This window comes from Megalops cyprinoides, chromosome 14 (genome assembly GCF_013368585.1).
Source record: "Megalops cyprinoides isolate fMegCyp1 chromosome 14, fMegCyp1.pri, whole genome shotgun sequence".
Taxonomy (NCBI): domain Eukaryota; kingdom Metazoa; phylum Chordata; class Actinopteri; order Elopiformes; family Megalopidae; genus Megalops; species Megalops cyprinoides.
In genome coordinates, this window is record NC_050596.1 from 10774080 (window position 1) to 10798935 (window position 24856).

Below are 24856 nucleotides of genomic sequence, written 5' to 3' on the forward strand. Positions count from 1 at the left end.
AACAAAGACCTTGTTTCTTTAACTTTTGTTGTGTTGTTGCACTCTTTGGTGAGCTTCTGAGCACCGATATTCCAATGAGTGACAGATATCTGACTACACATCTACTCCAAAATCAGAGGGATAACCACTATAAGATATCCAGTTTTATATAACCATTGTCCAGTTTTATATAACCATTGTTCAGTTTTTCACAAAGCAGAATGCATTTTTTCCACAGATGCTTCCCCTACACATGCACAGAGTCAATGTTCTTGGAAATATACTCCATTAGGGCCCTTTCTGGACCCCATGACATAATGCCCTGAGCTAATGTTAAGGTCCAGACAACCCCAATAGAGCTAAAGATGAAATATGAGAAGAAGTAAATATTTCTTCATCAGACTACAGAATCTGTGTTCAAGCATCCCTGTGGGTTACCCATAATGCTATTCATGAGACTTTTTAGGCACTTCCTGTTGATGTCCAAGGTATTGAAAGCATTGACAATGGGGGTTAGTGACAGAGGAACGAGGCTCCGTGAACCCCAAAATGGGTGGGGTCATCATATGCCATCAGGTCTCATTATTCTGAATGAATCATTCACAGAAATGGGTAGAAAAGTCTTTTGTTGGACTGATACAAGCCAGTAATTGATGCATACAGCAGCTACACCAATTATGGGCTTCATAAGCCTCAGTTTCCCATTACTACCACAAACATGCCTGATATCTATTGTGCTGTTAGGCCACACCCCTGCAGCCCCAGTGGAATGGGTCTGGTCCATGAGGGGCAGGTAGAGACTGGGTGACATTATCACTACTGTCAGACATCCGGCCATTACTGTTAACAGTGTGGGGGTCTGCCTGCCTCACTTACCCCGCAAGCCCACCTCCTTCCTCCCTCATGCACTTTAAACTCAGAGGGGAGGCATTAATAATCAATCAGAGCAACGTATGGGATGGGAAAAGCTCTGACATTGATTAGGCACAAATAAAGGTGGGGCCAAATCAAATCCAGCCTGTTTTTGCCTTTACCACTAATCCTGTAGCTGCATCATTTGTTGAAGAGGAATGGCACCAAGGCATTTAAACAAAGAGGCAGTTATTATGACATGATATGATATATGATTTGCGAATTAAACATGTTCCCTGATGTGTCCATAGCAATCTCACAGAGGACTTGAGTAAAACATATAGCTCTTCCTGATTCACAGGCCCAATACACCAGAGTACACCATCCTACACCTGGACAATGCACCTCTCTCAAGTGTAAAGTGAACATGTAATTAAGATCACACTACAGCAGACACACTGGAGAGAAGCTGGTGTGACAACAAGACGACTTCAGAACACTGAGTGTAAAGAGGCTTTTAAATATGACATCACCATCACCACCATTGTCCCATAATGTCAGACACAGCATATAAAAAGCTTGCCTCTCTACTTGATTGGTCTGTGGCAAGCTGCTATAAAATGGCTCCTCCATAACCCCAGTCTGTACAGTTGCAACATGTTGAGGTCCTGTAAAGCCCTTTTGGATCGTGGGGAGAGAGGTGGGACGTGAATCAAAGTGTGTCTCCCGGTATACAGCGTCTCCCTCCGGTGCTGTGAACTGACAGCTCCCCCTGGTGGCCACTCCTGTTTTTCCACCCCCCTCTTCCCCACACGTTACACAGCGAGGTTGGCTTCCAGCAGGGACGTCCTGTCCTGGATGGAGGTTGCTCCGCGGCCGGATGCCCGGTCGGACAGCGAGGAGGACAGGGAGCGGAGGCTGCCGCGGCCGAGGCGGTCCCACACGCTGGGGGCGGGGGGGCTGCGACGCCGGTCGTCCAGGCCCACGTGCGTGCTCACCTGGGACGGGCTCAGGCTCTTCATGTGGCCCTGAGCCCGCACCTCGTACCGCTCCACCGAGGTCTTTCTGTACCTGAGAGAGTCAGGGCAGGAGGGCACACACACAGGCAAGCAGAGGGGGAGAGCGAGAGAGGGAAAGGGAGAACCGTGGATGGGGCATTAGAGTACATACGCAATGGTGGACTGAGAAAGAGGAGAGATGGAGATTACTGTCTTTTATTGGCACAATGTTATTTATTCTATCTCACTGAATTTGTCTGTTTTTCATTTCAAATGGTAATTTCAATTAAATCTGCCATTGCATTATTTCTTATCATGCAACTGTAAACGAGTTGCATTCCTCTGCTGTTGTATAATTGCTACTCCTTCTGTTTGATGTGCACACGCTTTGGCAAAAAAAAAAAGCCTGCTTGCCCATGCCCATGAGAACGAAGCAAAAACTGGAAAGGAAGACAGCTGAACAGAAATTATACTGAAACTGAGAGGAAAAGAAGAAGCGGGTTTGGAAGGAGTGAAAAGGAAAAGGAGAGATGAAGGAGAGCGGGGCAGCGGACAGACAGTGGGAGAAAGGAAGACACAAGGTGTAGAGCAGAGACAAAGAGACATAGTGGCTAAGAGTGATTAAGTAAAGAGCCAAAAACTTCACTTCACCTGATGTCCTTACTTACAATGCACCTTTCAACTGTAAGTGTAATGTCTATACATGATGTGACGTTTATTGTGTTGAAGTGCATTACCATTACAGTCTTTGTTATGCCGATCGTTCATTTGAATTGAGCTGAACTGAACAGAGTGAGGGTGGGTCAACATATGCCAGCAGTATACAGCACAGTGCAGGCAGAGAGGACGCAGGCCTCAGGCCCAGGTGAGAGTTTTCGCCACTTTCCCGCTGTGCAGAGTGGGCGTGCACCCCAGAGACAGCACACTCCACACAGCCCCCGGCCAATAAAAGCCTCGGCATTCGAATCTGGTTTCTATAGAGACGCATCTTGCGGACGCAGGATGTTTAAATTCAGATTACAACCTGGGGGGGAAAAAACAATAAGGGGTCAGCACGCCCCCTTGCCTGGCGAGCTTCGCTTCTCCGATCTCGGCTTCAAACAACAGGAGCTTCAAAACGAGCACCTCCGAATGCCAGGGAGAGAGAAGCGAGCACCGGGGCCTCCAGCTGCAATCAGATAACCTGCGCTTTATGGCGAAGGGAAAGGTGGGCTCGTGGGAGCGTCCACTCATCTCATCAGCAATATTGCGTGCTACCGCAGGACCGCAGATGATTGCTTTACCTTCCTGCTCACGCCGGGAAAAGGAACTCAGTTTCACACCTGTGCGGTTTTCGCACTCCCTCACAGCCCCATGGGCTTAATATATGAATGTCGGAAGGGGTGGGTTCCAAAACGGATTTAGACAACAAATCAAGTTAACAACTGTGCTTTTTCAGAGATGAGAAACTTGAACAAATACCTACGGGCTATTGCTATGCGAAGAACAGTAAGCAGGCAGAGTGAGGCAGACGGATGAACATGCAGGTAAATGGACAGATGGGTAAACTCACAGATTACGGTACAGGCAAATAGATGGATGAACTCACAGATTACAGTACAGGAAAACAGATGCATGAACTCGCAGATTATGGTATAGGAAATAGATGGATTAACTCATAGATTACAGTACAGGAAAACTGATGAACTCAGATTATGGTACAGGCAAACAGATGGATGAACTGACAGATTATTGTACAGGAAAACAGATGGATGACCTCACAGGTGAAGACACAGGTAAACACGGTCTGATGGTAAACTCACAGTTTGAGCAGCAGGGACGACACCACCACAGAGACAGAGGAGGCAGCCATTGCTGCAGATCCCATCCACGGCTGCAGCACCAAACCCACAGGCATGAAGACTCCTATAACACAAGAGATCGCACTCTGAAACCTGCATCTTATACACACAGACAGGCACACGCCGATGCATGCACACATGCATTAACGTACCTGAAGTCTGACCGTGAGTTTGCACGCTTGCATACAAGGTGCAAGGCACTTCACCTAAACTGTTTAACTGAATATCCAGGTGTATAAATTAATAAAATGCACTGAACCTTTGTAAAGACTAATCCATATTCATCCCCATTTTTTTGGGTGGAGTGGGAGGGTGGGAACAGTTTAAGACAAGTTGCAATATTTTTGTACTTCGTACACCACTGTATTTTGTCCCCTTGCAAAATAATAAAAACATATTGATAAAAATATGAATATAATGTAAGGTGTCCAAGCCTGTCTGTGTAAGAGCGTCTGCTGGGTGAATAAAGTGTGCTTGATTTAACTTCCTGCTGCTGTAGAAGCTTCTCTGCATGCATGGCTGTGAATGAGAAACGGCGGTGAAAGCTGTCAAAATGTGGCTTTCCCCTCAACACAAATCAGACAGAAATCCATCTCCTCCTGGGATTAGGGCTCAGGTGGGATCTTTACACTTACACAAGGATTATTTGATCCAGTTTCTGAAGATATGCCTTACATTTTATTAATGAACAAAAATACAAATTACACATTTTCATTTGTACTTAAAATATAAGAGGGAATTATAATAGTGCAATTACAAGAATTCTTTTATGGACATTTGGGCTTTGGAAATAAATTCAGGAAGGAGAAAACACCCTCAGAGGATATCCTCTCAGTCTCCACTAACGCGCAACATTCACACAACGTCGTGTCAACGTCGCGGAAGCCTCGCATTGGCCAGGGTTCTGTATACTAAGCGGAAAAAAAGAGGACTGCTGACTCATGGCTGTTGACTGATCTGTTTCAGCTGATAACAAGTTGATCAGGACCCTCTGTTTCATAGGCTCAAAGTACAGCTGGGATTACTTTACTTTAAAGCACTGCCTCTCTGCTTCTGTCCTGTTAGTGGCGAGTTTAAGGCCGTTTGATTGAGTAAATCATTTACTCACTCCAGAGACTGCAGCAGATTTAATTCCTGGCAGCGTGAACTGGGGATTCAAGATATTGCGGAAAACGTCAGTACAGTGGCATTTCCCAAGCACGAGGGCCGACTCTGTACCGGCATTTTATTCCAGCACAGCTCTGTGCTGCGGGGCCGATGAGCTGTTAACGGAACACCAGCCTGTGTTTGACATCTAAGACCTATCATCTTGCACGTGTTGTCAGGAGTGTGTTTGTTCCGACAAAAAGAGAACACACGTAGAGGTGTTCCTACATTTGTGGTGAATTCGTCACTAAACAGTTGATCAATTCATTCATATAAGCCCTACTTTATGTAAACATGATCAATTTCAATACAGCATTGTACATTTACAATCAAGTTCAATACAGCGTTGCTCGCCTCCTAATTATGAGAGCAACATGTAATTCAGGGAACATATAAATAGGGTAAGGTTTAGAGAAACCATTATGTGGGGTTAGGACACTCTTCAGCACAGGATAGCCTTGAACCTATGACCTCCAGTGCTGCTTTTCAAAACAGACGCTATGTGACAGTGGCCATGTTTGTCTAATGTTGACTTCCATATGGTAAGGTGCAGGCCAACTAAGGGAAAAAAATCAACAACTTGAAAAAGAAATAGAGCCTGCATACTACCCTACTGCCCCCAAGAATTTCTATTTGTAGACAGAGATAAGACTGACATTTTGATCCCTGTGAATCTTGGTCAGGACAACGAATATTGACACCTCACCTGTACAAATAACTTCCACTTCCCCCAGTGTGATTGACGTCATTGCACTAAACTCAGTTAGTTGTATGACAATTGTGTACCATTACAAAAGTACACTGCAGTACAAGTACATGGGAAAATAACACAGAAAAATTGTGCTACGCAGTATTACAATAATGCTGTACAATTGTTCATTTTTGAAAATGTGCAATCATCTCAGATCTAATTAGTATGGATCATCAAACTCATAAAGACTAAAACTTAGAAAAGAAAGTTAAGAATTGTCAATATGATGCCATTTATCAAAGCTGTTTGTTCAAGCTAGCAAAAGATTGATAGCCATTCTTCATTACATTTACACTGAACTGTCTTTCACTGGTATCTCCCAGCAGACTGTGGATCAGATCCTGAAACATAACCACTTCCCAGCACTAGTGTGATGAAACAGCCATGCCTTAACACAGCATCGAATATCACATGAAGGCTGGGAGAGGGGCGTTCAGTTGACACCGACCCGCTGAGGGCTAGGTCACGCTTACACACTCGCCTGACTGTCATGGTAACGGTGAATGAGGATTGGGCTGGACCCACACTCACCAGCTGCAATCGGAATCCCCAGAAGGTTGTAGATCAGTGCAAAGACGAAGTTAATCCGTATCCTCTGTACCGTTTTTTTGGACAGCTCGATACTGGCCACAACGTCCAGAAGATCGTTCTGTGGGGGGGGGGGGGGGGGGGTGGGCAACAGAGAAAGAAGAAGCGGACAGAATGATGCTTTGGTTTGCTTGAACAATGTAGCCCTTATTTTCTGTTTTTTAAAATAGGCTCAATCAGTGTATTTAAAATATGTTTAATATTGTCATTCTGTTATGTTGCAATTTGTTTATGTATACATTTATTTCAATATATTTCTCATTTGCACTCATATATTTTAATTGTATTTGCAACATATCCTTGGCCTGAACAACAGATTTCTCAATATATTTCATTATACTTCATTTTTATACTGGTTAGTGGGTCACTCCATGTCCTGACACAGCAGGACAGTGCTGGTAATATACAGAATCCCCCACTCCACACGGGCTGCTCATTAATATTGTGTAACTCCAAGCAAGGTACTACTTCTCCAGTCCAGCACCATAATGCCATGTACAAAGCATCTGTGCTGTGTCTTCAACCCCATTCACACTGCAGAGTATTCCACCTTTAAGCCAGCTACATCACCAAAAACCTAGCTGGCTTCCTTAAAGTCTTCAGTCAAAGGAAAGAGACACTCCACTCCAAATACGTAAACTGGGTGAAGACTCTGCCTCTCTGTCACCCGTGCCACCCCCCCTTACCCTGATGAGGACCACGTCGGCCGCCTCGATGGCAACGTCGGTGCCCGTTCCGATGGCGATGCCCACGTCGGCCCGGGCGAGGGCGGGCGAGTCGTTGACCCCGTCGCCCACCATGGCCACCTTCAGCCCTCGCTCCTGCAGCTCCTGCACCTTGGCCACCTTGTGTGAGGGCAGCACCTCCGCGAACACCTTCCTGATGCCCACCTGCAGGGGGCGCACACAAGCCAACACGCCACACGGCACAGGGAGAGGGAAGTTAAAAAACCTGAAATTGTTGTTTGGCAAAAACACCTCCTAAACAAACCACCAGGCCCCATTACTTTACATTACAATCATTTAGTGGACGTTCTTATTGAGAGCGACTTCCAGCACAGGAGTATCTGCTCAAGCAACAGGCCCCACCTACCTCAGGCACACACACAATTCTACATTGACATATTTACCACTTAACTACAGACGTGACAGACAGACAGATAGGTAGCAGCTCATGTTCAGCGGTGCCATTGCTTAAAGCTGTATGTGAGTGACACAGTTCAGCTAACACACCGGTGAAAAGAGGCCCTCACCTGCGCGGCAATGGCTGTGGCTGTTCGGCGGTTGTCCCCGGTGATCATCACCACATCGATGCCCATGCTGTTCAGGGTGTGGACCGCCAGCGCAGACTCCGCCTTCACCGTGTCGGCGATGGCCAGCATAGCGCACAGCACACCTTGGGGGGGCAGAGAGACACACCCATCACAATGCTGCTCCAGCATGCAAGGAAACAGCAAGCAAGGAGCAGCTGCAGCAGGCTTCTCATGGATTCAGGACTGTACCATCTACAGACCCCCTGAGTAATCATCTAACCAGGACTGTACCATCTATGCCCCCCTGGAATTTTTGTCTAATCAGGACTGTACCATCTATGCCCCCCTGGAATTTTTGTCTAACCAGGACTGTACCATCTATGCCCCCCTGGAATTTTTGTCTAATCAGGACTGTACCATCTATGGCCACCAGGATGGCAGTCTGTCCCTTGGTCTCGTGGCTGGACATGGCATCATCGACGTCCGCATTGATGTGCAGGCCATTGCGCCTCATCCATTCTCTGTTCCCAATCAACACAGAGTAAGAGGGGGATGAGGATGCACCTGGAGAGGACACACACACACGGACAACCACACACACACACACACACACACACACAGAGCTCTGTGACTATGGGCTGTACACTTTTCACAGTATGAGACACGGGTTCTCTAATCCATTCTTAAAGTTACAGCATTCTGTGGTGTTTTTGTTTTTACACCAAGAGAAGTGACACATTGTGTGAGAATGAGAAGCTGTGCTACCCCTGAGATGGTGGGCTGACAGCAGCCCGGGGGCTGCACTGACCTGCAGGATCAGGGTCAATGACCAGGCTACTTTCGTCCGTGGTGACCCCCTGGATGGTCAGAAAGGTGTTCTCAGCGTTGTGGGCATTCGGGCTGGCCAGGAGGAGCTCCTCGATGTTAGAGACCTTACAGCTGATCCCGCAGCCTGGGACTGCCTGAAAGTCTCTGCAATACCCCAGCATATCTGTGTCTAGCTCCTAAAGAACACAAAGAACAGAGTTACACACACACACACACACACACAGTACTCAAGCACACACAGAACAACTGCACACACATATTGAAGTGGTGTTGGTTTTTAAATTTTAGTACATATTTTTATGACATCTGGACCAAAATGGAGCAAAAAACAGAGGAAACATTTATTAAATAGAATTGTTCAAAAGTGATGTGCTGTTATGTGTCTGTACGAAGGTATTCTGGGATTTATTACACTCCACTACTCTGTGAGGTCACAGGCTGTGTGATATTTACAGTGCAAACTATAAGGAATGAATGCAGCACACAAGATTTCTCAGCGAGTAATTGCTGATTGCCGATGTCTGCAGGTTGAATAAAGCTCGGCAGGTCTTTGACAATGTACACCCACATAAACACGCCTACACACACGCACAGACGCACACACACGCACACACACACACAGACCACTCCACTCCAGCCCTGGACCCCTTCCAGCTCCGATACCTCTTTTGTCGCTATGGCAACCGCCCACAAAAAGACAAGGGTGCACTCCTCTCAAAAACAAAAGACGGGTCTATAAAAAGACAAGGATGTGGAGTGCAGAGCAGAAGCAGGCGAGCTGGGGTGGCGGGCGGCGGGCGACGGGTCTTGCCTCTTTGCAGTACTTGGCCACAGCCATGCCGAGCGGGTGCTCGCTGCTGGCCTCCGCGGTGCCCACCACCGCCAGCACCTTGCGCAGGGGCAGCCGCGCCCGCTCCCACAGCACCAGCACCCGCGTCACCCGCGGCACGCCGTTCGTGATGGTGCCCGTCTTGTCAAACATCACCACCTTGATCTGTGGGAACACAAGCAAGCAGGGAGCGGGGCTGAGAGAGGGTCCTCCAGGAAGGGAGGGCTAAAGGAAGCACGGCATTGTGGGTAAGTCTGGAGCCGAGGTGATAGAGTGCTGCAGAAATGGCAGGGCTAAAGGAAGCATAGCTTTTATCCAGGAGGCTGCGGGTTCGGTTCTGGTGCAGGGCATTGCCACTTTACCCATGGGAAAGGCAATCATTATCTGGTCATCACTTACACCTGATTTTCAAGAACACATGACAATTACTGGAAGTGACAATTCTATAAATGGCAGTGTCACAATTCTAAAACCAGTAGTGTGACAATCCTAAAACCTGTATGTACTCCAGTATGATGCAGTGGTATAGGAATTTAGTTGCACCCAAAGAGCTGAGGATTTGATTGTCAGGTGAGGCACGCTTCTCATTCACTTTGAGCAAGGTACTTCAAACGTCTTCAGTTAAAACTTCCAACTGCATAAGCAGATAATATGTACAAAATATGTACAAATTGTAACTTGTTTACCCCAAAGGATGTATGCTAAGCTAATAATACTACCACTCCCTAGTACTGCTTAGCAAACACAACATCTGCGTCATTAGATAAGATTTTGAAACAGGAAGTATGAAACAGGAAGTGTCCCTGCCTTGTGTGCCATCTCCAGCGGCTCCCCTCCCTTAATGAGGATGCCGTTCTGCGCTCCCACGCCCGTGCCCACCATGACGGCGGTGGGCGTGGCCAGGCCCAGGGAGCAGGGGCAGGCGATGGACAGCACGGTGATGGAGGCCTGGAAGGCGAAGCGGACGATCACGTCTGTGCGAGGGATGTTCTTATCGTACCCCTGCAGGGAGGCAAGCAGAGGTACGGTGAGTACCCCCCGAAACACACATATGTACACACAGAGGTACAAACGCACATGAATATACAAACACAAATACATACGCAGAGGAAAAAATACAAATACACACACCAACAAACACACAAACACAGATACAAACACGCATGGATACACAAACACACACATACACAGACACAAAAAACCATAGTAGACACAAAAACATAAACACACAACATAGTGAATGAGGTGCTCATAAATTCTCAGCCTTATCGCATCACTTCATTCATAGAAGGGTTAAAATTCCATGTTAATACACTTGCTTGACAAATAAATTAATAAGACACCAGTAAATTCCATAGTTTGTTTTGGTTCTTTGTCTTCAACAACACTCGGTACAAACTAATAAGGGTTACCTGTGTAGAGTTTACTCACGGGAAAATACTCCGCCACAATATCAAAATTCACAAAACCGATGATGATCCAGGCTAAAAGCGTCAGCACAGAGACGATGACAATGAAGGGGACGAAGTACCCACTCAGTCTATCCGCAAACTGCTGGATTGGGGCCTGTTGCAAATACAAACAGTTACACTTCTGCCTTTAAAGCTATATTTGCAATTTATTGTTAAAACGAAAACGAAATTAAAATGTAACCCATGGCTTATCAACCAGACAAAGATATGGTTGATAATAACTATTGCTTCTGCTCCAAAAAAATAAAAATTTTCATTAGATGTAGTGTGTAACTATGATAACTGGTTTCGGTGTGCATGTGTGTGTGCACATGCATGCGTGGTTAAGATGTCTCACCTTGGAGGTCTGTGCCTCCTCCACCAGCTTGACGATCTGGCAGAGGGTGGTGTCAGCTCCCACATGGGTGGCCTGCACCAGCAGGGAGCCGTGGCCATTGATGGAGCCCGCGATCACGGTGCTGCCCGGCTTCTTAGTGACCGGCATGGGCTCCCCTGTGGGGAAACACAGCGGCCGGGACGCCCCGCTCAGTACCAAACTAACCATGACTGGGACACACGGTGCCTGAGATGTTACATTATTGCATTACACTACATTATTAGCATTTAGCAGATACTTTTAACCTGAGCAACTTTTTTATAATGTTATATATTTATACAGCTTGATAATTACTGGGGTAATTGTGGGTTAAGTACCTTGCCCAAGTGCCCCAGCGGGGAATCGAACCGGCAACCTTTCGTCCTGCTCCTTAACCACTGTGCTACAGTCGCCCCAGTGGGATGTCCCACTCAGTACCAATTTAACCACAACAGGGACACACAGGGCCCAAGATGTCCCACTCAGTGACTGTGTTACATGTGCTTTCAGACTAGGTAAGGTAATGTTAGGTAAATGCAACTTCATGTGTCCCAATATTGAGCCTGTATTTTGCATCAGTATCTGGTCTGTGCTCTGCATTTTCAGAGCCTGTATGAATCAGTGGCTCAGCCCAAAGCCCCCCTGTCCTTACCTGTAATGAGAGACTCATCTGCCATGGAGCTTCCATCAATCACTTTGCCATCCACAGGGAACTTCCCCCCAGGCACCACCTTCACAACATCACCCCTCTGAACCAGCTCCACTGACACCTGCTCCTCACTGCAACACACACAGCACTGATTCAGTCACTGACACACACAGTTACATTGACACTCAGATACACACAGCACTGATTCAGTCACTGACACACACAGTTACATTGACACTCAGATACACACAGCACTGATTCAGTCACTGACACACACAGTCATGCACACTGACACTCAGATACACACAGCACTGATTCAGTCACTGACACACAGTTACACTGACACTCAGATACACACAGCACTGATTCAGTCACTGACACATACAGTTACACTGACACTCAGATACACACAGCACTGATTCAGTCACGCACACTGACACTCAGATACACACAGCACTGATTCAGTCACTGACACACAGTTACACTGACACTCAGATACACACAGCACTGATTCAGTCACGCACACTGACACTCAGATACACACAGCACCGATTCAGTCACTGACACATACAGTTACACTGACGCTCAGATACACACAGCACTGATTCAGTCACGCACACTGACACTCAGATACACACAGCACTGATTCAGTCATGCACACTGACACTCAGATACACACAGCACTGATTCAGTCACTGACACACATAGTTACACTGACGCTCAGATACACACAGCACTGATTCAGTCACGCACACTGACACTCAGATACACACAGCACTGATTCAGTCATGCACACTGACACTCAGATACACACAGCACTGATTCAGTCACGCACACTGACACTCAGATACACACAGCACCGATTCAGTCACGCACACTGACACTCAGATACAGCACTGATTCAGCCACGCACACTGACACTCAGATACACACAGCACTGATACAGTCACACATTGATGCTCAGATACTGACACTGACACAATCACTTGCGTACACACACACACACATAGACTCATACTCAGACACAGACACATACACACACGCACACACACATGCATATGCACAGAGGACAGGTTTACCTGAGTATGGAGTTATCTGTGCCTAGCGTCACCACTGTGGCATCGGTGGCCTGAAGGGACATCAGCTTGGCCAGAGCTTCAGATGTCTTACTCTGCAAAACAGTAGATTACACCACACTGTGACTAACTGAAATCTTACCACACTGTGTCACTGAAATTGCAGCACAAAGAGTGACTAAAACTGTGCTGCACTGAAAGTAACTGAAATAACAGCACAGAAGGTGTGACTAAAATAACACTATATAAAAAACGGTTTATGTTTTACAGTGCTTATAAATGCCCTAACAAAATTGGACAAATTGCTTTATTTCAGTCTGTAAGCTGTTTAAAGGTGTGTTTATGTGACATTCAAATGTCATTCAAGCTCAGTAGTTGTTGACCCAATCTCAGTGTATGCCCTCTACTGAATATAGTTTTAAAAATCCAGCACTACCATGGATACAATAAAATATCCTACTAGAAAGGCAACAGCCCTAGATAAGAGCAATCTCGACCTAACATAACCTAAGCTTATCTCAGCCTAGCACTGCTTCACTGCACAGCCTGTGGTATTATATTGTTATACTGGACACAACATACAGCAGCTGATCCTGTATCGATGTGTGCATGAATGTGACAGGTCACCATTCGGTGGCATTTCAGTGACAGTACTCAGACGTGGCTGCCGAATGTGACTTTCTCAGTCATACAGGCAAATCTAAAACACTGTCACACTCCTTAACTTTAAGTATGATAATTAATCATACTTTCATAGAGTCATAGAGCTATTTTTGTCCATTTCTGATTCAATACACATTTTGTGGACATGAAAAATGCTGTCTAAGAAACATTTTAATGCAACACTTGATTTAACTTCTTACTCAAAGTTGAGCATTGTGGTTGGGTTGAGTCTGGGCTGTGATTTTGCAGTGACCTGCTGAAATGAAAGCTAACTGGCATTTTTGACATGGAGGGGGGAGGGGGGGCTGCAGGTTTTATTTCCAGCTGGAGCACTGCCCTCATGCTGTGTAAAATGGATAGTACAGTATGTACAAAATGTAATCTGGGTAAGTCCCTTCTTTGCTTAAATGGTACAATACTCATAGAAACAGCGATACAGGGAGAGAAAAAAAAACAAGGACCAGGATAAGAGGGAGGTGCTGGCTACCTTAGCCACATGCTCCAGCCAGCGCCCAAGGGCGATGAAGACAAACAGCATGGGTGGGGTGTCGAAGAACGTGACAGGACTGTGCTCCGCCCTCTCGGCCATGGCAACCAGGAGGACCACGCAGGAGTAGACGTAGGAGATGGAGGTGGCCAGCACGATCAGGACGTCCATGTTGGCCGTCTTGTGTTTCAGGGACCTGTAGGCCTGGATGTAGAAGTACCGACCCCCCAAAAACTGAAAGACAAAGAGAGGGAATATCTGTGAGTGTGTGTATATGTGTGTGTGTGTATGTGAGAGAGATGATAACTGACAGAGGGAGAGAGAATTTGACTTTCAAGTCACCTTTTTTCAAGGTGGCGGGGAGAGGGGGTTGGGGTTGTTGTAGTAGCTTTTTTTTGGCACCACTGCTCATATTTGCATGACATTCAAATTCAAAAGGAAGCAGAGCTGTTAACCCTGATGTGTTTGTGTCCAATCCAAGAGAGGTGACTTTGAAGCAGAAACACATGAAGGCTGATTACATGCTAGTAAACCAAGTCCAGGGCCTGGCTAGCAGGGACCCCGAAAGAACTGTGTGATAGCAAGGTACGGCAGCACAAACACCTCAAAGCCTGAGTCAGAAGAAATGGAGTCCCAGATCATCATTCTCTTTCTTTTTGTCTGTTTCACATTACTTTTTCCTTTTAGGTAGTTCACAACTATGAAAACAGTGTACATCATGCCTGACACTTCATAATAAACTACTACAGTGTGTGCACCAGCAGCACAAAAAAAAAAAAAAAAAACCTTTAACATTACTCATGCCATTTAAATAGCATAGGTTATTAAGCATAGATAAGCTAAACATGAAGCTCATTGGAAATATCTGAATTTATTCCTTGTGTTAGCCATTATCCATCTAATACAAGACTCAGCTACCTTGCCAGACCCGTGTGACCGTCCCTACCACAACACCTGATGATTCAAGGGAAAAAAATCATTTTATATTTGTTTACAATCTGTCATCTAGCAAAGATATGCATTTCATTTTGCGGAACCTGGATTGTATTAGATTAATATGTTACTCAGCTCATGCAAAACAGATGGCTCTGACACTGCAGTGTAGCTTTGTACTGTACTTGTATTTGCTTTAGTGGATCCAAAGCCTAAACAGAAAACAAATGCATCATGTGATATTTTGGATGTATCTATGGTTTCTGAGAAGTGTGCTTTGCAGGAAACTGCTGTGCTGAATCTGGCTTTATTGGTCTTATAAAATGAGCAGCACACATCCACTGGCCAAGTCAGAGGTGAAAGTCACTAGCAGTATAACTTCTGTTTTAAACTTTTCCTTAGAGCAGCATAGAGAAGCCTGGTTGCATTCACAACCTACAACAAGTTTTAAATATGATTCAGGATTATCCACAGTACATTAACTTTGTATTCACCTTTTCATGTTACGCAAAGCTTTTTTAAATGTCACAGAACACAACAGACATGGCATTCACGGTTACTTCTTTGTCCTAATCACCACTTTTGGTTCTTGCAATGAAATAATGGTATAATTATTGGTGTTCTGTGAAAGACATTTTTTCGCTTTGTGTCTCTGCTATGGAACAAAACTCCTTCATGTTTTTAAACGTGTGCATTCAGACACTGCCCCTTAAAATGCATGCGTTTTTAGTTGCATTTATTACCGTTAACACAAGGAACGGAGTCATTTAGGCACATGTTTTAAGTGGACATGAATGGACTGCAGTGTTTTCTCTTGAACAGGTGAACAGGTGCTCTTGATATAAATGGATTCCATGTGACATACAGTCTTTGGTGTGCGTACGCACATGTTCAGTCTTTTTCTGTAAGATGACTAGCAGACTAAGCAGCTGTAAGCCTGTACCTGGACCGGTGTACAGAGCAGGAAGAAGGCCAGGTTGAGGATGGAGAGGCCGGGCAGCAGGTTCTGCTCGGGGGGCATGGAGCCTCCATGGGCCTTGTGCTGACTGTCCATCACCATCATGTAGATCATGAGGCCCATGACCGGCACCCCAAACACCAGGCTGAACAGGAAGGAGTTCTTCCACCTGCAGTCAAGGGAAAACACACACAACAAGGACTGAATCCAGAACACACATACACAAAGACACAAAGACACACACACACACATGCGCGCACACACAGACACAGACGCACACATACACACATATACACACAAACACACATACACACACGCAGACACATACACACATATACACACACACACATACACACACACACACACAGACAGAGACACACACACACACACACACACACACACAGACACACACAAACACACAGCATCCTGCTGGGAGCATCCTCTTGTTGGCTGCTCTGGAAGCATGAGAATAAGAAGATGAACGGGGTTGGGATACTTGCTGTCGAATCTCCTCCTGGTGGTCCAGGTTGGAGCCAATCCTTTCGCTCTTCATCACTGAAGCCCCAAAGCCCAGGCCCTGAGACAGAAAGACCCGAGTCATTAATCCCCTCTAACACTGGGGTAGCACTTATAAACTTTGTTATTAGAAATGCTGCAAGTGCTGCAGTGGTATCCTCAAACATGGAACAAACTGTATTTCAAGTAAAGCCCCGCAGATAAAATGTACTGACATAACTATTGCCTTTTTAGCTCACTGGGAATAAAATAACGTCTAATGCTTCCTGCCTTTTTTTATGCCATAACTTTTCACAAGCACGCTTGACCTCAATAAGAGGTATTCCAAGTTATGGCTTAATATCCTTCAGTAACGTAGTTAACCCCCTCATCATTCTTACTGTACCTCAATAATTCTGATAATATCCCGAGCTCCGAGAACTTCTGGGTCAAACTTCACATGACCTTTGCTAGTTGCCAGAGCAACGGAGGCCTCCAGTATGCCTTTGGTCCTGGTCAGCTTGGTCTCAATGTTGTGGACGCAGGAAGCACACGTCATCCCTGTGATCTGAGACATTCAAATATGTGTCACACACAGACTCTGCACAAGACAGGAGTGATACACTGATACTATCTATAAAACAACATTGACACAATGAAACCCTGAATAAGACAGACTAGGCCAGTGTGAAACAATGAGATCATTTATGATACCTGCATAAAACCATACATAAATATAAAATCTACACACATATAGTTAAAGCCACCCTTTGAAATCTATGATAAATAAGGCAGAGATACCAGGACCTGCTACTGATGCAGACAACACGCCGGTCACAAAACTTTCCCATAACATTGCTGTAGTGTTACAGCAATATAGTGAGCACATAGGGAGCACTCTGTGGGTTAACAAACTCACAATGAGGTCCAGCTTCCCATCCATAACAGCGTTGTCCTCGATCAGGGTGGCACCAAAGCCCAGGTCCTCAATGAGTCGCGTGATCCGGGCCGTGTCCAGAACCCGCGGGTCGTACTTCACCTCGGCCTTGCCCGCCATGAGAGCCACCAGAACCGACACAATCCCTGTAAACACACGCAGACCAACCCGAGCGAGGCCAGGTCACGTTAATACAGGCATAACTAGAAGAACTGGCGTCCCTTACATTTTCACCTCGATGTAATGCTTATATATTATACTCCTGTGTTACATGTGAAACAGTGATGAACCCAACGCTCAATGCTCTGCTACTGCAATCTGCAACCAACGGATCAAGTTCATTAAAGCTAAATGAGGAAATCACAATGTAGGACAAATAAGCACTAGAAAAAAATATGTCATGCCAAACCAGTCAGGTCAGTGTAACACAGCTCAGCCCTCACTCAAAATAAGGCAAGCTGCCACTTTTTCGTTGTGTTTTCCTTTTGCAATTATTGTCTGTAATGACCCAGTAAAACAATGAAAACTTTATGAGAAAGCTGTAGTTAGCGCTATTTCAAGGGCAGACTGCACTTCACTGTTTCATGTTCAAACTCCAAAGTGGCTGAGTGATCCAGAGCTGCATGTGATTCATGTCTGGATAACAGTGACGTTGTCAGTGAGCTGGGGGTGGTGACTCTACGCACCTTTGTGCTTCTGGAGGTTCCTCTCTATGTTGGCCACACAGGAGGCGCAGGTCATGCCCGTCACACGGATGAAGCACTTCTGGGTCCTCGTCTCCTCTGAGTTATGGGTGCCGGCCGCCTCGGACGGCTTCGAGCGCCAGAGGGTGGGGCCCGGGGGGTGACTGCGGGAGGGGGTCCGGGACTGAGGGCCGGCCGTATCGTCAGCGTGTTCTGAGGGCTTCTGTCCCGTCCCAACAGAGCTGGGGCCCTCAGAAACAAACTGGCCTGTCAGTCCCAAACAACAGCCAATCACAACCACCGAATGATCAGCATCAAAGCCACATACCGCTCACAGGCCCTCATAACTGGACATACTGTTAATTTTACACAACAAAAAAACATTACACAAATCTACACAAATCATTTTCAGCAATAACTTTTGAGTCACACCATTGAAGAACACGGCAAACATGGAACATGGACACAACATTAGGGGTGTTCTATGTAAGCACCCTGTTGTTTGAGAAACTGGATTTAAACCATTCTCTAGAAAACCAATCCGACAAACTGTTATAGCACTTTGCCTTTGCTTACAGTTCTGAATTTTCACAATCCTCACCTTTTCTTTGATGCTCACACATCTCCATGAATTTATGGGTTACTAAAATTAATATATTACAGAAAATGTAATATTTAGTTAAATTTGTTAGTGAAGTTTAATACTGAGAAGCCGCTTTCATTGCTTCAAGGTGTACAAAAACCTGGTGCATAAAACCTTTTTTTTAGACTTCTTCAGGGGTCTCCAAAACTAGGGGATGTATGCAAGTTTCTATCATATGCTCCTGAGTGGTTTCATTCCAAAAGGAGTTAGTACAGATGGGAGACTGAAAAACCTGACTTCCATTACATAAAACTAACACTTACAGCCACCTGGCTCTGAGAATTATAAGTGAATTATAAGAAAACAAGCCTTTGATTTCTTTTGACTGCAGTAGTGAAACCCTGATTTTGAAGACGTACCTTTCCGTAAAGGCAGAGGCTGGTTGCCATTGGTTACAGGGGATTATGAGCTGCCATTTAGGTAAAGAGTCTGATTTAACATCATGACAACTCAGTAGACTGTGTTTACAGAGGCATCAAATGACATGTGTTGTAGTTGTACATCAAAGAGAGCATTGTTCTTCCTTAGATATACCTACAAAATGACAGCTTTGGCTGCAGAGCCCTCTGTCTACTATGGCTTAAACTACCCCCACTCTATACACACACACACACACATAGTTTCTCTACCACTTGTACCAATAATACAGTGAGAGCCCTTTCAAAGCTCCAGGCCGTGATTAAATACATTACTGAAAAAAGGCATGGCTGGACTGAACTGACCTTGCTGACTCCAGAGCAGGATAATCAGAAAAGAGGCACAAAACTGCCTAAATCAGCTTAGCCTAATTCCAAATCTTGACCCCATTATGCCACTTCAGCCTTGTAGTCATAGAGTGTCTGATGTCAAAGTAAAATGGCCCCTTGAGTGGTAACTATAGAGACCTGTTCTTTGAACACTGTGTTCTGGTGAACCAACACATAACAACCCTCTCCACACATTTCATAAATGCATTAGGGATTCAGTTCCAAATGTTTTAATTTGGTTTATGTCTATTTAACACTGCTAACAACCGTGCTCAACCACTGGTTATTAAATTATGTTCTATAACAATGTGCCATTGGTAATGCCAATGTTCTGAAGACCTGTAGATCCTTATGGGTTTTTGCCTGTGTTGTACTCTACCTCACTTGTAAGTCACTTTGGATAAAAGCATATGCCAAATGAATAAATGTATATGTAGATTCACCACTACAGCATGATGCTCAGTAAGAAACCTTGCCCAGGTGATTAGTTGAATTCACTTCCAACTGACATCATGTTCACAAAGCTACTATTAAAAAAATCACTAATGATAGCTAAATAGCAATGTACCTTTGTGCTTTCGAATGTTCTATATCTATATTGTGTCTGCATTATTGACAGTTGCTGGCTTGGAAGAGAAAATAAAACACAGCCAAGAGAGAATATTTAAATTCACAGCTAGCTTGGCACAGCCTTGACTTGTTGACTGGATAGACCAGATTAGTATTATGCCTGGCAGCCTGCGCAAACCCTGCACCATTCAAAAAACTGGGAATTCTCAGGCAAATCATAGTTTTTGAAAGCAGCATTCTAAAAAGAAATTTATGATTAATAAATCCAAGGTACTGTACTTAATACCAGATACCCTTATTACGGATACCCCACGGTTCTGAAACAAAAATGGCTTTAGAAAGAGTTTTCAGAATGAATGGCTTGGTAAGGGCCAGCAGGTCTTAACCTGATGCTGGTGATGCACTCTCGATGTTTGGGTACCTGTTACTGTAGCGTCAAAGCCCATGTCCTCGATGGCTATCCTCAGGTCCTCGGGATGAGTGACGCTGGGGTCATACTGGATAGTCCCCTTGCCCTCGGAGAGAGACACTTGTATGGAGCACACGCCAGCCTTCTGGGAAATCTGTCCCTCAATGGTCTGCACACAAGACTGGCAGGTCATCCCCACGATGGCCACCACGACAGTCTGCAAGGTCACCTGGCCAGCGTCCCGAGTCCTGATCACAGAGACGTGTGGCGGTTCGTCGGGCGCCGTCACCTTGAAATCTCCCGGAGGCAGGCTCTCGATGCCCTGCTTCAGTGACTCCAGGGTGATGCGGGAAGGGTCGTACTGCAGGTCGACGCTCCCGGTCTCCAGGGAGACGGAGACGTGGCGCACGCCCGGCCTCCCCACCAGATGTGCGCTGATGTTGGTGACGCAGGATCTGCAGTGCATTCCCGCCACCGCCAGCGTCATGCTGCGCCACTCCCCGGTAACACCCACGCCCGAGGTCTGCTCATTCACTCCTCTCTCCTGTGGAGGGCGCTCTGGCTCCTCAGGAGCCAGCCCGAGGCGGGGGGGTTCATCTGTGAGGGCCGCATCGAACCCCATCTCCTCGATGTGGGCCCTCAGCTCCTCTGGCTGGACCAGGCGGGGCTCGTACTGCACGACGGCCTCACGATTGGCCAGCGACACCTTGATCCCCAGCACCCCCGGCAGCTGGCCCACCCGCCCCTCGATGGAGCTCACGCAGGACTGACAGGTCATGCCCTCCACCTGGATCTTCGCCTGGGCCTCTCCGGGCGTGACCTCCACTGCCTCGTAGCCCATCCCATGGATCTGCCGGCAGATCTGCTCCACGGTGACAGCGGAGCGATTGAACTCCACCTGGGCCTGGCTGTGGGCCAGGGACACCTGCGCAGCCACCACCCCTCCCAAACTGGAGAGCCTCCCCTCGATGGCCTGGGCGCAGGACTGGCACGACATGCCCGTGATATGGACGGTGGCGCTGGCGCGGTCGCCGGGCTGAGGGTACACCTCATTCTGGCTGCCCGGCTCGTAGGCCAAATTCTCATAGGCCTGCTTCTGTGGGGGCCTCGCGTCAAGAGTCCCATTCTCCTGATGAGAGGAAGAGAGAAGAGGAGAAGAGAGGAGGAGAGTACAGGAAGGGAGGAGTAAAGGAAGAGAGAAGGGAGAGAAAAGGGGAGGAGAGGAGTGAAAGGAAGGGAGGACAGAACAGAAGGATAGAGATGGCACTGGATGTAAAACAATGACTTCTCTAACCCACAAACATTAGGGGAAAACTGAACGCAAGCATGATGTCCAGACTCTCAAAAAAACAATGTTTAAACCCGTAGCCTGTGATGTGACATTTTCAGTGCATGTCTGAATGATCTCTTGTGACAATGCAATCAGCCCGAGTGCCATTGCCACTTATGTGCTGACGAAGCACAGAAGTGACAGCATGCAAATAAAGTACAGAGACACAGCGGTTGCCAAGACAACGTGTACAGTGACAACAAAGCATTCATTCACTGATGTTACACTATATATGTACTCAAATCTTGCAGAAGCCAGGCGAGTACAGCACACTGCTGACTGAGAGGCAGAAACCCCTCACTTTGGTTGTCATATGTAATGCACACCATTGTTTAGGCCTAGACAAGCTTATCATCGCCATCACAATCATGATACTCTTGAGAAGTCTACATTCATTAAAAATATAATTACAATAAAACGAGCATTTGTCCATTTTGTTTTTGTTTTTATATTGCAGTCTGTCAGGACCTGTTTCTTTTGTGTGTACATTGATTAGAATAAGTTTACAATAAATGTGTTTTTTAAGCACCATTCATAAATGAACTCAGACTGAACTTTGACTGAACCACATCTCAGCACCTGTTAATCTCAGATTTATTAGAGTGATCTGCCTTCCTCACGTGGGCCCGGATACAGGGGACAGTTAAGGAAAGGCTGGATCTCTCTCTCTCTCTCTCACACACACACACACACACACACACACACAGAACCACATCAAACCCAAACTGAATGAAAACGGAAGGCAGTTCCCAGTATGACTCCTAGCTAGAGCGAGAAGAGGAACCTTATACGCATCAGATTTGTTTTCATGACACAACAGTACAATAACACAACCACACAAAATTACATGAGATGCAGCCACAGAAGGTATGATGTAATCCATTGTCTGATGTTCCAATCATTCAGGTTATGAGCATTTTTGATTTGTTCCCCTCATAATGCCCCTTTGGTGTTTGATTAAAAGACATATTTTAAAATCATCTTTTAAACCAGTGATTGTTGTATGACACAGTCAGTGAACAACACATTGTCTGCACCCGATTACTCATTGTATGTGTTTATGATCACATCAGACTGTAAAAGAGGAGATAACATGCGTAGAGGAGGATATGTTTTCCCTGTGGATGACATCAAGCTGTACCCTTCATGCCTGCAGAAGAAAACCAGCTGACCAGCTTTTTTTGCTCAGAGCTGGCAGCACTGGTGTAAAGAAACTCCACTGTTTGAATTGACAGCAGTTTCCCCCAAAAGTTACAGTAGGTCACATGATAATCAGACCAGTCAGCTCTGAGAAGGGTCCTTTGCCCACGTGGGGAAATTCGGGAGGCAGTGTCAGGTCCAAGGTCTAAAAGTTGGAAGCAGGCTCCTGCGATTGGCTGTGGCAGGCCCATGTGATCCGTATTGTTCACACGGGGCAAATGTGATACCGCTTAGAGTCAATATTCATTTACAGCTCAGGCCACACTGACTGGAACTTTAGCAACCACAATGGAACCCTAACCCCACTTAACTAAATTTATTTTATATTTGCTTTGCCTGGTGTTCAGATTGAGGGTGACTTTGTTTCACCCTTGTTTCACTAACCTATTTAAACATCTTTTGTATATGTATTTTTTTAATTATTTCTATTTTTTTTTTACTGAACAAACATAGTCTATGTAGCACAATCACAAATCAAGGATTCAAACACACGACCTCTAGGTTCAGAGTACAAGAATGAAATAACTACACTTCATTCTACCACATGGCATTTTATTGAACCAGAGAATTGTTTTAAAAAAGTCTCAAAAGTCTTAAGATAGGCACATCGGATTAAAGTTTAAACAAACTGTCCTTAAATAAATACTTGCGGTTTACTCAAAGGTGAGCGACCCCTGCCATACCACGTAAAAACACATGCTACCACATCCAGAAAATGACCTATAAGGATACGTGCACTCCTGAGAGTGAAACATGACCTATTATAGGGAATTCAAGTTAACATATATTTTGCTATCTACATACTAAGGATAAGGTAAGATGTAACAGTTAAGTGAAATGGCCAATTCAATAGTGTGTGGCGCTACTGTATTCCAGCAACAGTTTTATTCTTGCTGTGGTTACCTTCCTAGTTCACCGTGGTACAAATGGGAGGAAAGACTAATATTGCCGTTGATTAATATTTTACTTTTAACACAATCTAAACCTACTATTATCTGGGTAGGAGAGAGTAGAGAAACACTAGCTAGCGTTTACCTCCACCACACTTACTAGGTAGAAAGTCTACACGGCTTACACAAGCACATTACAAACTCAATAAAGTTGTTGGTTGTTACACAGCAGAATATTTTATGTTTACAAAATGTACAACGTTACATGCAGCCAACTAGATACCTACATCAGTTAACGTTACATTGCAGACTGTTCCGCCACTTTCACTCTCACACACTTAGTGACATGAATTAAATAGCTTGCGGAGTAACATTTTCCGCACTGACCTTATATTTGTCGAATCCATCTCTTGAAAAGCTGACCCCCTGATGCTCCTGGTGCAGTTTGATACTGTCCCGGCTCTCCGGTTCCGATTCGGTGACAGGTGCGGTGCCATAAGACCCCGATGCCTGATTCTTCTGACAGACGACCATGCCGACCTGCTCGGTGGCCGGTTCCGAAGACTTTGCCGCATGTTTAGTGACTCCGAGCAACTTTGGTGAAATCTTTTTCATTTTTAATTACTTAGCTAGCTACCTAGCTAATTCGACATTTATTTAGACTGCCACCTGGTTAGCAGGCAAGTCTCTCAGTTCACTTGTCTATGATTTGAACGAGCACCACAACTGAATAGTTTATTGCCATCTTGACGTTTAACGTACACTAACGTTACAGTTAGCGATCAGAGAATTGAAAAACGGTAGTGGGGTTATTATAATGAATTAATTCCTAAAATTATTTCTGCTCTGAGGTGAAGCTGTCACCGTTGACTACTTTAAATGAAACAGCTAGCTTGCGAGCTACAGCGCTAGCCTGTAGTTAGACGGCTCTGCGCACACTAGCAACAGCAGCATGTACTGCTTGGTTTGCTTCTACTGGGCGATTTATCTGTCTGCTTCTACACACATCGGTTTAGAGCAAGCGCTGTGCAGATTCGCTAATCTGTATACAAAACGGATACGTACACGCAGTGACCTGGACGGAGTATTAGGTCATCCATGTGGTATTATTATTTGTGGGTATGCACAGTTGATTTGAAATTATGCTCGTGAACAAACAGACGTATTGTGACCGGGTGCACAGCTGACTCTTCGAACTTCGCTAACGTTTGGCATTATTAGCTAAGTTATATCTGTCTCACTATGTCACTATCTACCGAGTTAAATCCCCCTCATACCCTCCAAGCAGTTACTTCT

General features: G+C 45.6%; 1 protein-coding gene across 1 annotated transcript; it reads right to left on the reverse strand.

Moving 5' to 3' along the window:
* Positions 1-1440: 1440 nt before the first annotated feature.
* atp7b (ATPase copper transporting beta) lies at positions 1441-24094 on the reverse strand. The gene is made up of 21 exons (XM_036545573.1): positions 23948-24094; positions 20153-21269; positions 17776-18039; positions 17072-17235; positions 16559-16720; positions 16158-16234; positions 15643-15826; positions 13767-14000; positions 12620-12711; positions 11544-11671; positions 10874-11028; positions 10496-10630; positions 9872-10066; positions 9047-9229; positions 8216-8411; positions 7825-7971; positions 7408-7550; positions 6842-7045; positions 6099-6216; positions 3632-3734; positions 1441-1902 (listed from the first exon to the last, which is right to left on the reverse strand). Exons 1-21 carry the CDS (start codon positions 24092-24094, stop codon positions 1647-1649), a joined length of 4404 nt encoding a protein of 1467 aa, XP_036401466.1. The 3' UTR covers positions 1441-1646.
* Positions 24095-24856: the final 762 nt, after the last annotated feature.